This window comes from Eleginops maclovinus, chromosome 19 (genome assembly GCF_036324505.1).
Source record: "Eleginops maclovinus isolate JMC-PN-2008 ecotype Puerto Natales chromosome 19, JC_Emac_rtc_rv5, whole genome shotgun sequence".
NCBI lineage: Eukaryota > Metazoa > Chordata > Actinopteri > Perciformes > Eleginopidae > Eleginops > Eleginops maclovinus.
This window is the reverse complement of record NC_086367.1, coordinates 20846826-20862537: the sequence shown is the minus strand read 5'-3', so window position 1 is coordinate 20862537 and position 15712 is coordinate 20846826. Positions and strand designations below refer to the sequence as shown.

Here is a 15712-nt window from a genome sequence, read left to right as displayed (position 1 = left end):
TTTTAAAGTCCTGCGACAGCCTTAGAAGCCAAATCGCTTTCCCTTTTTGTCAGAGCATTTGCTTTATTGATCAATGTTGGGATCTAAAGAGTATTTAAACAAATATATTAATTCAAGTTTTCTAAAAATACAATTTACATGTGAACTTTAATCTAGAAAATGTGTGATCGAGTAAATGTTTGACCTTTAATGGCCCAAATATGCTGTCCTTACCAACAGATCATTTCCAAAAACTGAATATGAAACTGAAAATGTTTAATCAGTGACCAACATCAGGCTGATGCCGTACAGTTAAAAAACAGTGTCCCTGTTTGGGTTAGTGTCTCACACTTTCTACTAACTATTTCTTTCGATGGTCCTACAGTGGGAAGTAAGGTTCACTGTTCTTTTAATTATAGGGAGTTATTTTGTTCCATATTACTTTGAGACTTTCTTCACAGGACTTTATGTTTTGTATTGAGTTTTATTTGAGAGTATTATGTTTGTGTATCTGTCTCTAAACTGAGGAAGATCTGAAGGTTAGAAATACACGAGAGAGAGAAAACAAAAACATTCTTTTTTTTGATTGTTGTTGCATTTTGACCTTCAGGGCCACCATACTTAGGATTTTCTACTCTACCCACATATTTCTGTTATTATTTAAATTGTCTTATTTGATCTAAAAGCAGAAAAAGCACTGGATGGATTTCCATTACACATCGTCAAGTTTAATGTCAGTCTCATAATTCCCAACACGATTTAATCATTCTTATTCTGTTGCTGGTTTAACTACTGAATTTCCCACGGCGATTAATAAAAGGTACATCTTATCTTACGATGTACTATCAGTGGCTTTAATGATCTTATTTTCCTTCACTCTCTGAGGGGAAGTTGTAGCTTTTTATGACCCGTCTTCCTGCACACACACAGGATACATAAACAATTTCCAACTTTCAGGGGAAAATGACACGCTGACAGTAATTTGCAGCCGACTCACATCCTTCCTCTGCTTTAACAGAGGTGCAGATATTACTAAGAAATAGTGAGCAGTAAACACCTCTGCTCAGCAGGTATTTCCACAAACAAGCTCAATGATTTCCTGGGATTGTTTAGCTTAGCTTTAGCTGCCTGTGATGTTGTGGTCACGTGTTCCTCAGGACATAATCCTCTCATTTCAGGATCCTATTTTTATTTTGCGTCTCCATACTGGGACATGTTTACTTGGTTTATGCTTTTAGCACCCGGGGACTTAGTGAACAATGCCATTTGCAACCGGGTAGTTAAAACCATAATTAGATTAAGCTATAATTAATGTATACACTGTATTGTAACATACACACATCTTTTCAAATAAAAAAACCCTTTGCATCACTTTTAGAAATTCATTTTCAATTGTTTTATCTACAAAGTTGTTTTGCAGAGTGAAACATATTAAAAAATGTACTGCTCGAGATGTTTAAGAAAATCACCATCGAATCACACACACACGTTTCACCAAATTTTATTTAAAAAACCCTCTCTTTACATTAAACACTCTCTTTTACAATGTCATTAAAACAGGCGACGTGAAATAGAAATGTCTTATTGCACATTTAAAATGAAATATACACAACAATAATAATATACTCTAACACTGATTCTGTACCGGACTTCCTTTTTCTTTTAGGCTTTTTGATTTTTGGACATTGCTCTGGAGACAACACTGAAAGGTTCAATATAGTTCATCTTTACCGGCATTACAAAGTTCAAACAGAATTAATATATTACCCAAAAACAAAAGAGGCATGAGACACATTTTGTGAACGTGTAACAGTTCAGTACAGCCTGATGAAGAACCATATTTACCAGCACTAATGTGACCTGTAGCTTATTCATACACAGTACCCATTTCACATTATTATTTTCAGCATAAGTAACATTTGGGCCCAGCTTTGTCCCACAGAGAGAGCAGACTCGTTATTCTCGGAAACAGGAAACAGTAAACGACATGTACAATCCGACTTTCAGCTAACTTTGAAATGAGGATAACTGAGTGATTTATGGCTCATCTGACCTGAAATAAGGAGAAAAACGGACGAGGCGGTGTGTTGTTTCCCATTTCCTTCAAAGTGTCTAGCAGAATGTCTGTGACGGTTTTCCTGTCAGCTTTGGTGAGGTTGGTCTTGAGCTTCAGCAGAGCCAAAACATGTTTCTCACTGTGGGGGAAAGAGGAAAAAAAAATCAACTCAAATGCATTATTTGTTCTTCAAATCTCAGAGAAGCTTCAACAGGATAGCAGAGGGAAGGGTGTTTCCTTAGATTTGTTGAATAAATTAGGTTAGAAAATGCTTTAAACCCCTAGCTTTTCCTGCTCTGACTGCTTTGTATGAGCCATCAATGGGTCCCACAGATATAATTTGAACATACATGGAAGCTATAGCAGCTATAAGGAGCAGAGTCAGTCATTCATACACATTATCTGTGATGTTCTTTCCTATTAAAACAGGTTTAAAAGCAGTATGTTAACGTTGCTGTTCAGCTTTACCACCTTTTGCTCTGCTTGTTTCTGTTATTATTTAAGATCTAGACGACATCTGATTACTAAACCCTTCATCCAGTTTAAATGTAAAATGTATAAAGTAAAAAGAAAACAAGATCTAAATCATTTTAAGGCGATAAATGTCATCCATTTCTTTGAAGCGATATCTGTAGTAGTTCCTTTAGTGGTCCCGGCACAAGAAAAATCATACTTCATGTGTAGCAGTTTGTGCTACTCATACTTATGCTCCAATCCAGCGGTTGGCACGCTTTCATTTCGGAGAGACAGCGGTGTGCCTCGCTATATTTGGGCAGATAGCATGCAGGGTGTCTGCAGATACAGCCACTGACACACTTGATGTGGGTCAGCAGGGATGATAGGGATTATTTGTATACAAGTCTATAAATTGTGCCTTTAAAATATCATTTTAAGGTCAGTTTTAACCCAGTCTGGAACTGTTTTACTCTGACTGGAATCGTAACTTACTCCAGCACAATTATAGCATACCACAGCACGTCCACTCACACGCATCTACTTTTAGCTGTTTGGCAGCCAGGAAACATCTGAAGATAATTTCACTTCCTTTGCCCTTCAAGGGGTTTGTTTATCCTCCACTAATATAAACCCTTCACAGCATGATACTGCCCGTATTAGCTCGGTAACATTCCTGTGTATAAATTGTGTGATTGCAAAGGTTACCTGAGGTCAGGGTAAGCATGTCCAAGTGAGACGACTTGCATCTGTATGGCGGGGAGGTCCTGGAGTTTCAGCATTTCTGCAATCTTGATCAGGATTTCCTTCAACCAGTCATCCTCTGATCCCTGTGATGACAGAGTACTAACATCATTGTTTTCATCGGAGTTTCCCAGAATAACTCATTTATTACTCTCTGTGCTCGGCTCAATGCTTAACCCAATGACCTGAGAATTTCCAATGGACACTTAAAGAAACACGCAGATACCAAAAACTTACAAAATCCTCAATTTGAATAAAAAGATGAATTGGATAACATTGGTCAGTAATTTGTTTATTTAAATCAACTTCCATTAATACATGTATCTCAGTGTGTGCAGCACACATGGAAAATGTTTCAAACGTTAATGCCAGGAAATAAGGATTGAAGCAATATGTTTTCTTCACTTGACAGTTCTCTGGAAATCTTTTGATCACACAAGCTGGAAAGAATTTTACGCAGCCTGAACTGGAATGGGATACCAACAAAAAGTACTATACTAAGAATACTAGTGCAGCCTCATCTTCATCTGCAACTGTGCAGTAATACCAGGTTCAAACAGACCAAAAACTGAAGAGCATTTGAATTTTGATTAAGAATTTGAATACCCAAGTTATAAAACTAAACTTGAAACGTTTCACCACAGCCCTAGTCAGCACAGGTATTTCTGTTGTTGAACTACAACCAAAAATGAGTTTGGTGCAAAAGATTACACTGGTTTTGTGCTCAATGTCTCACCATTTGGACGAATAAATGATGCAAACTCTCTGCGTTGTCCTTCACAGTCTGGTAAGCCTCCAGCTGTTGGTTCTTGTCCTTTAGTTTTACTTTTCCTTTCAGGAGCCTCCTCACATATTCTGCGGTAACCTCCTGCTCCAGCTGGCCTATCAGCTCCTGAAATGAATACAATATTAAACAGTTGCAGCATAAAATGTAAGTTCATTGGGTGAGTTTTAAAACCATACCAGTGATGGTCCATTTCAGATTTTATTTACGGCAATTTTACAAACAATACCACAGTTCTTTCAGAGTTTTGAATGCAGTTTTTACATTTCCAGACAACCATTTACTTTAAGTCATTTCCTTACACTTACAAAATCAATGTGTTGACTTTGAAAAGCCACTTGAGTAGTGTAATCCATGACTGTAAACACAACTGATTTCCATCTAAACTAAAGCATACTTTGTGCAATGTTTAGTCTACATGAAGTGTGTTTCATGCTTTCTTCAGCCTACCTTGTGACAGGATTCTGTTGAACCCTGAAGATCCTGAACCTCATTTTTGATGTCGTCCAGCAGCTCCTTAAACTGACCCTTGTGCAGCCAGTCGCTGGTTCCCAGTTTGCGGTACTGTGGCTGTGTGTGGCACAAACATGTCGCATTAGAGAGGAAACACTTTCATGCACAGTGGCAAAGAATAAAGTTACAGGAGGATAGGATTTCACTTTGGATGCATAAATCATACAAATCACCTAAAATAGAAAGCTTTATGAAACTATTATGAGGAAATGGGACACAAGTTGGTTCCCTTTTTTACCTGTGTCAAACTAAAGTATGACATGTATGTTTGTATTATGGCTCTGTAGCACAAAGGCTTTGGTACACAGACCATGTTTGTCATTGTTGATTTGTTATTTTTCAACACATTTGTTGACAATGATAAATAAATCTCACCTTGAGGTGCTCGTGCACAGGTTGTAATAAATACGTGTGGGCAGATCGTTTCATCTCAGTCAGAACATGCAAACACTTTTCCCTCACATTCTCGGTGAACAGGTGTTGCTTATTGAGGACTTCACTGCAGAGAGAACACGGAGGTCACATTAGCTCGTGTTTCTATCGTGATAACAAGAAGGCTACGCCACAATTCGTGAATGTCAGACACGTACCTGAACTGCTTGAGACAGTCGAGGTTGGCCTTGATGAAGGACCTGCTGTTTGCCTTGTTTTGCTTTATGACATCACTTTGGAATCTCTTGTAACTGCAAGTAAAAAAAACCCCATCTTACTTTCACTTCCATGGTGTTGTTGTTATCAAACACAACATAAAAAAGCTTTAGTAAATTACATTTTTTGAAGATAATCTCGTTACCTGTCCATTAAATCTTTTGTTATGAGGCACGTTATTCTCTGGGCCTTGAGCGGATCTCCCAAAACCTTCGTACATGCAGTCACCCTACCGTTGATGAGCTAAAGACAGATGGACGATTCAAGTTGATGACTGATTTCAAGACAGCTAAATTCACCCAACAAGTCAAACAAACACAAAAAACTGGACTGAGTAACTTACTCCCTGTCCCTGATTTCCTCAATGGGGAATCTTTATTATCGTCTAATAGTTTGTTTTCTCCTGCTTGGCTTTAGTTAATATGGAAAACATCATGGTGTAAAATACTCTGACAGATTGTGCAACTTCTTCCAGGTCTAAACAGCAGAACAGCAGTCATTATGTTTTTACATATTGTTATCGTTGGCCTTTTAATTGTACCTGAATGATGTCGTATGCCACAGGACTAAAGAAGCAGCCGTCCTCTTTTTGCGGCTCCTCTCCTTTATTCCACTTTTCCCTTGCTTCATCCAGCACCCGGCCGATTATCGTAGCCAGCTCACCCTGAACACACAACAACATGAAGCTGTAACAGTCTTTTCTACACTGTAAAAGTAAGGTAAACACTTTAATAAAACTACCAAATGAACTACTACTTAAAACAGCAGCTCAGGTTACCTGTTGGTTGCTCAGGTGTTCATCCTCGAGCGATTTCAGCATGTCTTCGGGCAGCAGCTTTCCCAGCGATCCAATATCGATCTCGCTGGCCAGCTGTGGCTTTGCAAGGATTCTGATAGAGAAAGCAGATATCACAACTTTCATTAACCACTCGTGACGTCTTAGGCATCACGGTTTTCATTTCTGTGCATTTTCAACAGGCTTGGCTGGGTCTCTTCTTGTACCACTTTTATAGCGAACATTTTTTCTCTGAATATAACCATCTTCCCTATTTTTGAACGTATTAAACATAAGGACTTTTGGAAAGTAGAAAGTGCCTTAAACTTTGGATCAGCATGTTCGACAAAGGATAAACTAATGGACCTTTACCGTGATACTACCAACACAAAATCACACTAACATGGACCCAGAAAAAAACACTTCAAATATAAATTGACATCATGACTTACTCTGGATAATACTCGTTCACCCAGCGCAGGAGGAAAGCGCGGTCCGTTTCCACCAGACCAAAGTCTGCGATGTTCAAGAGACTGGTGCTTAAGGATTGGTGGTATAACTTGAAGTAAAAATTGCAGATCCCCATCTCTTTCGGGTAACAGCCCTTCACACCGTCCACCACAGACAGCAGATCCTCTTTCAGCTGCCTGCCCATGTTGGTGATGTCCTTCTGGATAGTAGTCAGTTTCCCCTGGTAAGCCGAGGGCGAGGAAGGGTTTTCCATACGCTCCTTCACCAAGCTGAGGAGTGTCGAGTCATGGAGCTTCATCCATTCGCTGGGCCTCCAAGCCGGAGGTGTCAAATCCCTGTGTTTCCACAGCAGGTCCTGGCCCTCCTCCTGCATCACTGCCTTCACGGCTGATGACAGACCCGCATAGCTGTCTTCTTCCAGACAAAGAGATTGTCCCAGAGTCTGCAGTACAAGGTCTTGCAGGACCTTGCGGTCTGCTGCCAGCTTGTTTACTTGTTCCTCATGATGTTTAAGAGCGTCCGACTCCTTTAACATCCCAAAAAGATGCTCCTCTCTTTCTATCAACAGATGGCCCGCTTCATACAAGCGTTTTTCCTCCAGCATCTGCTCATATGTTAGGATCACTGAGGGGGGGAAAAGTTGCAGTAAATAATACCATTTTGGCCAAAGAGGAGTGAGTCCCATCACCCAAACATGTTAACTTAATAACAAAATGATGATTAAGATAGGATAAGATATACTACTTGTATATACAACATAGAATGTTGTCACAGCAGCATGTTAAAAAAAGGCAATGCACATCATTTCAATGATAAAAAGAGTAGAAAACAAACATCACAAAAGTTGACCGTAAAAGATACAAATCTGTAATTGATCCATCAAATAAAAACTACGAAGAGCCAAATTACAGCTAACATATGTAAAAGGGTATTATTTACATTAAGTGTTTAATGAATGGCACCTTGAATTAAATATACAATGCACTTTGTGAATAAAGGGACAGTTATAAGTCCAGCTAATAAAAAAAACAAACTATGGAGCAGTGAGACTATTGTCACATTAGCTCACAGCTGTTTTATGGATCTTAACTGACCCGGTTGGGGCTCCTCCGCTGGGAGTAAAGAGGCTCCATCCGTCAGGGTCGAGATGTTGTTGTTGACAGCCGGGGGTTCTGGTTGACCTCTGGAGCCGAACCCGAACCACTTTTTACGGGGGAGAAGGTTCCTAATGCCACCTGTTTCGGTCCGCATCGTTTCCCTTGAGAAGATACTGGTCCAGCAGCCTGAAAAACGCTCTGAAAAATATACATGGATACTTAATAAAAATTAAACAAAATAAAAACAAAATGACGACGAAACACACTTTTAGCACCTACTTTAGCTAGCTACAAATTCTCACTAATTATCCATTTCTTTAGTTCAGTTTTATTTAAAATGTATCTTATTTTAACGTCAACTCTGTTTCTTTTGAGTGATTATACCACTTGATTTTATAAGAAAACCATTTGTATTTATGTTGTTGTTTTTATTAATAAGGAGAGCTAGCTAAACAATTTATTAACGGCTCCTAGCGTAACCGTTTCCGGTGTGATTTTCAAAATAAAAGCAAATTGGACACCTTTTTGCGCATTAAATAAATAAAAATAAAATAATGTATAAAAATAAAATCAAACAGAACAGCTTCCTAAAAACTTTCTATCCGAATCATACTCATCATCATCATCATCATCATCATCATCATCATCATCATCATCATCATCATCATCATCATCATCATATATAAAGATATGTCCAGAAGTCCCTGTTTGTCATGCATAATGATTTAAAGTACATACTTGGCACATGCAAACAAATAGAATGTGTAGAAAACACAGGAAAAACAGCCTTATGGAATAACAGTAAATAGAAATACAACATTTCAATGATAAAACGTACCTTTCAAAAGGGATATCTATTAAAACTATTCCAAGATAGCATCCAGATAATCTTTAAAATCGGAGAAATCACAAATAGCTAAAGCAGCAGTGTATCAAACTGTCCCACACAGCATATTTACCAGTAGTTCTATGTGAAGAAATCTTCCCAGAAACCCTCTTTATAAGGTGTAATCATGAATCAACCAGTCCAAACATGCAGATACTAACTGTAGTTTTAGTCATCTCCTTCCACAGACGCTACCCACCTTTATTTCCCAGTTGTCCCTCTGCTAATGACATTCAGCTGCTGTGAGCCTTTTAAAAGCTACAGCAGCTGGCTCCTCCTTCTTTATAAAGAAAGAGCTATGGAAAGTACACACACACACACACACACACACACACACACACACACACACACACACACACACACACACACACACACACACACACACACACACACACACACACAGATGGTCTTTTTTTAGACACACGCTGAGGAAATGCTGGCCACTTCTGTTTGGTTAAGAGTGAGATTTCCCTACGATTTCATGGGCTGTTATGACATTTTCGACTGAGATCCATGGTCCCCAGTGGACGAATCCACTCTAGGGATGTCCTCACTTTGTCCCCTACAACGCCTACAACAAATCCAAATTATTTTTGTCTGGCAACAAGATGAATGGTCCTGTCAGAGACTGATGTAAACACACTTCCTTGCAAAGAAAGCGCATCAATCATTCATCCAATTCAATTACTTTCATATGAGGTCGAAAATTGCTTTCGTTTTGGATCCAACACAATTCGTTTTGTGTTAGATGGACTAGAGATCCCTCTCCCTGGATGGACTTATGTACGTATGCCATGTGCACAGACCAACATAATACAATTACAACCTCACTAGTAAAGTTACTAAAGTACTCTAATTAGTGATGGACAACAACAGCATCAGTGACCACATATCAAAATACTACAAGACTTTGTGTGCAAGGAAATACCATATCATACATGGCTTGTGTTGAAGAAATATGACAACAAAATCTATTTATGTGAAATCAAAACTTTCGTTCTATATGCATTTAAGGATTTGCACATAAAAGTAACTATGTGTTGTTGAAGTGTCCGAAATCACTTTCATTTTGATCTCACTTCACATCTGGAAAGTTTTGTGACTGCTCCCTGCACCGTTCTGACGCTTTTGCATTGACAAAATCACATACTTTAAACCTTATCTGTGCTTTAGTTCTTGCTACAACAGATTTTTTGAGGTTTATTTTTTCATGATGACTCACAGGCTGTAATCAATACAAGTTGGTAAAAATTACAGATCACAGTATAAATCTACCAGAAGAAGACCCAGGTAGTTGTACCCACATTACTCAGTCTAAAACTGGATTGATCTTCCTCTAACTTTAATCTACATTTGATATAGAAGTAGCATACCTGAAAGCCTTTTTTCCTGCTATAACTTGTATATTCGAAACAGAAAGCAAGAGAAAGCTGCAGATATTTTACAGAGGGAGTTTACAGTTTTACAAACAGACACTCATAAATGCTGGCACATTTTTCAGTAAAACTTTACAATTCTTTTTTAATAAAGAGTGAAAGTCTGTGCATGTTTTAAGTTTAAGATGTTCTCAGTTAGAAGCATTTTCCAGTGATTGATGGACATGAATCAAAGAGCAGATCATACAAAGCCACCCATCTCTGTCTTAATGAGCCTTTTAATTGACCTCTTGTGCTGTTAAGGCTGGTGCATGTTGCATTAAAACACTTGAGTTAATGTTAGCAGATACAAGAAACATGCATTATATCATGTAACCTTAATCCCTGACTATTATTTTTAAACAATGTCTGCTAAGGTGGCTGGTGAGCTGAATTTTACCTGCCACAACCAACATTAACATTGACAGGTGTTCATTTCCCTCCCTTCGTTTGGTCGCTTTAAACCTGAAAAACGCTGCAAAAAGTGTTTCTTACCTATTGCTCTGCGCCGTCCGCGGGGAGAACAGCCACGAAGCGTTAAACACATGGCTCCTGAAGGCTCTTCACAAGTGTGTGGAGTTCATGCAGGGTTCCACTCTGAAGTAAGAAAAAAATGTAAGACACATTTGAGGACAGGATGTGGGGTTACGTGCTGTTTTGAGAAAGTGTGTTCTTTTGATATACAGTATGCACACCTATTTGCATTTCCTGTGCGTTGTGAGAGTGTAAGCATCAGAGGCTTCTCACACTGTGGGTAATGGGTGATTTGAGATGCTATATTTGTTTAAAAACAAAGGCGCATTATTATCAGGACAGAGTTAGTTCTGTTTTTCAAATCCTCTTCAGCATTTTAATTTAACTACAATAAAACAGTAGCTCAATAATTATCCTCCATACATTCAGGTTGAGGTCAAGGCACACATCAACAACACTTTTTTTCTAAACGTTTCACAGTAAGCTACCTTCAAATACAAAATGTAAACATAAAAGGTTTCAATTCCTTAGAAAACAGACGTCAGAAGCCAGTATAGGTTTACATTTGCTTTCATTGCTCTGGCTAAGACACATCTTATTTAAAATGATATTAAAAACCACCTTGCCAATTTATAAAAGAGCTGTGTGTCTTTTTTGTATGTTACATTAAAGCTGACATCACTGGTGCAATATGTAAGATTAAGATACCAAATGATCATTTGATTAAGACCAAGCAGGGGCAAAAAGCTAGCATGGCATGGTGTACAAAGGTTTGAAAACCTCTCAAGTTCACTATGTGACACATTATATTGTGTTTTATTCACTAACCTTCCACTCACCTACTAGCTTTTCCTGAGATTTCAGTTGTTCATTTAAAGCTCATGTAGAGGTTGTAAGTGGAAGTTTGAGTTGAGATTATCTTCACACACTTGGCGTCCAAATCGAATGCCCAAGAAATGTTTTTGGCTTTCACTGTAAGTGGATATAAGATAGAACAAACATACTTTTTGCATTGAAAAGGCAGACATTTATACCTGGTTAGAATGTACAAACTAGTCGATCTGCAATTTGAAAGGGCACATTAAGATACATCATATACAGTGGGGAGAACAAGTATTTGATACACTGCCGATCTTGCAGGTTTTCCCACTTACAAAGCATGTAGAGGTCTGTAATTTGTATCATAGGTACACTTGAACTGTGAGAGACGGAACCTAAAACAAAAATCCAGAAAATCACATTGTATGATTTTTAAATAATTAATTTGCATTTTATTGCATGACATAAGTATTTGATCACCTACCAACCAGTAAGAATTCCAGGCTCTCACAGACCTGTTAGTGTATCTTTAAGAAGCCCTGTTCTCCACTCATTACCTCTATTAACTGCACCTGTTTGAACTTGTTACCTGTATAAAAGAGACCTCTCCACACACTCAATCAAACAGACTCCAACCTCTCCACAACGGCCAAGACCAGAGGGCTGTGTAAGGACATCAGGGAATAAAATTGTAGACCTGCGCAATTATTAGAAAATGGAAGAAGTCCAAGATGACGGTCAATCTCCCTCGGTCTGGGGCTCCATGCAAGATCTCACCTCGTGGGGCATCAATGATCATGAGGAAGATGAGGGATCAGCCCAAAACTACACGGCAGGACCTGGGCAATGACCTGAAGAGAGCTGGGACCACAGTCTCAAAGAAAACCATTAGTAACACACTACGCCGTCATGGATTAAAATCCTGCAGCGCACGCAAGGTCCCCCTGCTCAAGCCAGCGCATGTCCTGGCCCATCTGAAGTTTGCCAATGACCATCTGGATGATCCAGAGGAGGAATGGGAGAAGGTCATGTGGTCTGATGAGACAAAAATACAGCTTTTTGGTCTAAACTCCACTCGCCGTGTTTGGAGGAAGAAGAAGGATGAGTACAACCCCAAGAACACCATACCAACCGTGAAGCATGGAGGTGGACACATCATTCTTTGGGGATGCTTTTCTGCAAAGGGGACAGGACGACGGCAGCGTATTGAGGGGAGGCTGGATGGGGCCATGTATCGCGAGATCTTGGCCAACAACCTCCTTCCCTCAGTAAGAGCATTGCAGATGGGTCGTGGCTGGGTCTTCCAGCATGACCACGACCCGAAACACACAGCCAGGGCAACTAAGGAGTGGCTCCGTAAGAAGCATCTCAAGGGCCTGGAGTGGCCTAGCCAGTCTCCAGACCTGAACACAATAGAAAATCTTTGGAGGGAGCTGAAAGCCGTATTGCCGAGCGACAGCCCCGAAACCTGAAGGATCTGGAGAAGATCTGTATGGAGGAGTGGGCCAAAATCCCTGCTGCAGTGTGTGCAAACCTGGTCAAGAACTACAGGAGACATCTGATCTCTGTAATTGCAAACAAAGGTTTCTGTATCAAATATTAAGTTCTGTTTTTCTGATGTATCAAATACTTATGTCATGCAGTAAAATGCAAACTAATTACTTAAAATCATACGATGTGATTTTCTGGATTTTTGTTTTAGATTCCGTCTCTCACAGTTGAAGATTACCTATGATAAAAATGACAGACTTCTACATGCTTTGTAAGTGGGAGAACCTGCAAAATCGGCAGTGTATCAAATACTTGTTCTCCCCACTATACAAACAGACTGGACACGTTAACAGATATGTACATCTGAACGCAACACATGGTAGAAGCTACATTTAAAGCAGCACCAGGTAATTAATGGTGAGGAATATCTTTATTCACCATGTTAGTTTACTTAGTATTCAAACAATTGCAAATCAAAAACACAACTGGAGCTGAAAGGTAATATTATTGTTCAAAGTGAATTTCTTTCCTCACCAAACCAAGTGTTTCTTAGTTTAAAACATATGCTGTTTTATTCCTGTGTGTTGAAACGTCGTAATTCAAACTAAAATGTGAATGTCTTTTTGTTTATTTTTTAATGTAGGGTACATTTATAACGAAAGGTCTTAAAGAAGAAGAGGAAGTGTTTTCATTTCTTCTGTCATAAGATTTTTACTCAAAAGTAAAACTGCTCTTTCCACAATGACACAAGACAAACACGTGAAGAAAAACAGAGAAGCTGTGTTGATGCTTTCTGAAAAACATAACTTCTTTTTCTAAATATACAAAAATGTCCATGATGACACAAGAACTGTCTTGGTCAAGCTGTAGTGCAACTTGCCACTTGCATCAGCACCAGAGGTAATAGAGGTGAAACTGAACCAGGTCAACACCACAAGAACCACATGGGTGTACTCAGACAAATGCATTTCATGAGAAATAACACATTTACAGTATGGCTGAGGGAAGGGTTAGTGAAGCATGTGACTTCTGTGCAAAACAGTATGACATTTCTCAGATTCATACTTAAAGCAAACGTCTCACACCAGCAGTGAGAGTGGTCGCCTGCAGACACTGAGAAATATCCACAACAAACCCAGACTATTTCTTTCAGGGATCATTTCTTTAGTTGTAGACCTGAGAAATGTGTTTCTAAAGAGTTTGGTCTCGCTGTCCACGACGAAGAGTTCAGATGTTTCCTTCAGAGCAGGAAGCGGGTGGGAAGGCTTAGTTTCTTCTCCACTGTTGAAGACTGTTCAGAGATTCCGAGTGAGACTCTGAAGGAGGAAGCATGTTCTGAGTGGACTTTAAATCTGGTTTGAAGAACAAAAACTGAATCTATCTTGGCTTATCTTTTCTGGGAATTAATTTTGTGTCTGTCAACTCCATATTTTAAAACAAGTGCAACAAAAAAGTGGAGGAGATGCAAATCAATCCCAGTCTGCAGTGAGGTAACATGAACTCAAAACACCTGCCCATCTACACAGGTGGTTGCTGTTATTCAAATGATTTATTCACTTGTTTTTTTTTTTCATTTATTTGAGTTGAAAAAGCAACTTTTCAGCCAAACCTGAAATAACCTTTCCACAGGTGGAGAAAGATAAACTTACTGGCGTGTATCTCCATTTTAAATGGACGGGTTTAATATGCTTTCAGGGAAAAGCACACAAAAATGTGAATTTGATATTTAGTTTTCACAAAAGAGTAAAGCCCCACTCAGACCACATGTCCTCCGTCAAATTCCCACCCAGAAACTCTGAACAGTCTTCAACAGTGGAAAAAAAAACAAGTCTTCCCACCCGCTTCCTGCTCTGAAGGAAACATCTGCACTCTACATCGTGGGCAGCGAGAGCAAACTCTTTAGAAACACATTCCTCAAGTCAGCAACTAAAGAAATGACCCCTGAAAGAATAGTCTTGGTTTGCTCTGGATGTTCCTCAGGGTCTCATGTCTGCAGACGACCACTTTCACTGCTGGTGCACTCCTGATAGTCACTGAAGAGCTTCTATAGTAAAATACACACACGTTTATCAATTGTCTACGTTCACCGGGATTCAGAAGAATGCAAAATATAAAAAATAAGAACAAATAGCTGTGCAAGAAGTAAAATATTAAAATGTAAATAGTCACACTCATTTCTCATCCTTAACTGAAGTGGATAAATCAAAATGACCCATTGTGATTTACAACACCTTTTATTTTTTACTTTTAGCTGAACCTTGAAGGTTTTTTAAACATGAACATCTCTGCATCATAACATTACAATGGTAGGTTACAATAAATACATTACAGAGCCTTTGCACATGGGTTAATATCCTTAGAAAATGCTTGGAAATATCTGAGATTTCAGTTCTGAATATGCAAGAAGAAGCGTACAAATTCACAGACAAGATTTCTGTGCTCCTCTCTGAGGGTTGAGCATTGAAATGAATCCAAGTAAGACAAAAATGTCAGATTTTCTGAGGAGGATAAGGAATTCATTCTTCTCCACTAACTGTCTCACTGTGCCAAACATGAAATCATCAAATGAACTCACATGAAGTTCTCAGCTCTAACACACACACACACACACACACACACACACACACACACACACACACACACACACACACACACACACACACACACACACACACACACACACACACACACACACACACACACACACACACACACACACAGCTTTGTTCGTTATTTCACAACCTCTGGATATGCATGGATGATTATTGCTTCATATTCAACTCCAGTGAACACAAGCAACCATCAGGAACTAGCAGAAACCAAGTCTTCCCACCAGCTTCCTGCTCTGAAGGAAGCAATCTGCACTCTTCATCGTGGACAGCGAGACCAAACTCTTTAGAAACACATTTCTCAAGTCAGCAACTAAAGAAATGACCCCTGAAAGAATAGTCTTGGTTTGCTCGATGTTCATCTCGGTCTTATGTCCTCAGACGACCACCCTCACTGCTGGTGCATTCCTGAGATTCAGAGACTCCTACAATCAGGGAAAATGGTGGTACTTTCCTGGTAAATTGGACGCTCAATGCACTGATGGATAAACTGATCTT

General features: G+C 39.2%; 1 protein-coding gene, 2 non-coding genes and 1 pseudogene across 7 annotated transcripts; 1 reads left to right on the top strand and 3 right to left on the bottom strand.

Annotated features, from left to right (window-relative positions):
• Positions 1–1464: 1464 nt before the first annotated feature.
• LOC134881703 (tumor necrosis factor alpha-induced protein 2-like) lies at positions 1465–10418 on the bottom strand. Of its 5 annotated transcripts, none has more exons than XM_063909219.1 (12): positions 10317–10418; positions 7518–7718; positions 6405–7047; positions 5956–6067; positions 5719–5841; positions 5323–5420; positions 5120–5212; positions 4905–5028; positions 4467–4586; positions 3969–4124; positions 3197–3318; positions 1465–2174 (listed from the first exon to the last, which is right to left on the bottom strand). In XM_063909219.1, exons 1-12 carry the CDS (start codon positions 10366–10368, stop codon positions 2024–2026), a joined length of 1995 nt encoding a protein of 664 aa, XP_063765289.1. In that variant the 5' UTR covers positions 10369–10418; the 3' UTR covers positions 1465–2023. The 5 variants fall into 5 exon arrangements, with proteins under 5 accessions (XP_063765289.1, XP_063765290.1, XP_063765293.1 ...); XM_063909220.1 differs by lacking the exon at positions 10317–10418 and adding an exon at positions 8606–8683; XM_063909223.1 differs by lacking the exon at positions 10317–10418 and adding an exon at positions 8480–8618.
• A 3324-nt stretch (positions 10419–13742) lies between these two features.
• Positions 13743–13949, top strand: LOC134882094 (small nucleolar RNA U3). The gene has a single exon (XR_010168131.1). It is a non-coding gene; the product is annotated as a small nucleolar RNA U3 (small nucleolar RNA).
• A 406-nt stretch (positions 13950–14355) lies between these two features.
• On the bottom strand, positions 14356–14562 carry LOC134882086 (small nucleolar RNA U3). The gene has a single exon (XR_010168125.1). It is a non-coding gene; the product is annotated as a small nucleolar RNA U3 (small nucleolar RNA).
• A 794-nt stretch (positions 14563–15356) lies between these two features.
• LOC134882095 (small nucleolar RNA U3) lies at positions 15357–15558 on the bottom strand (annotated as a pseudogene).
• Positions 15559–15712: the final 154 nt, after the last annotated feature.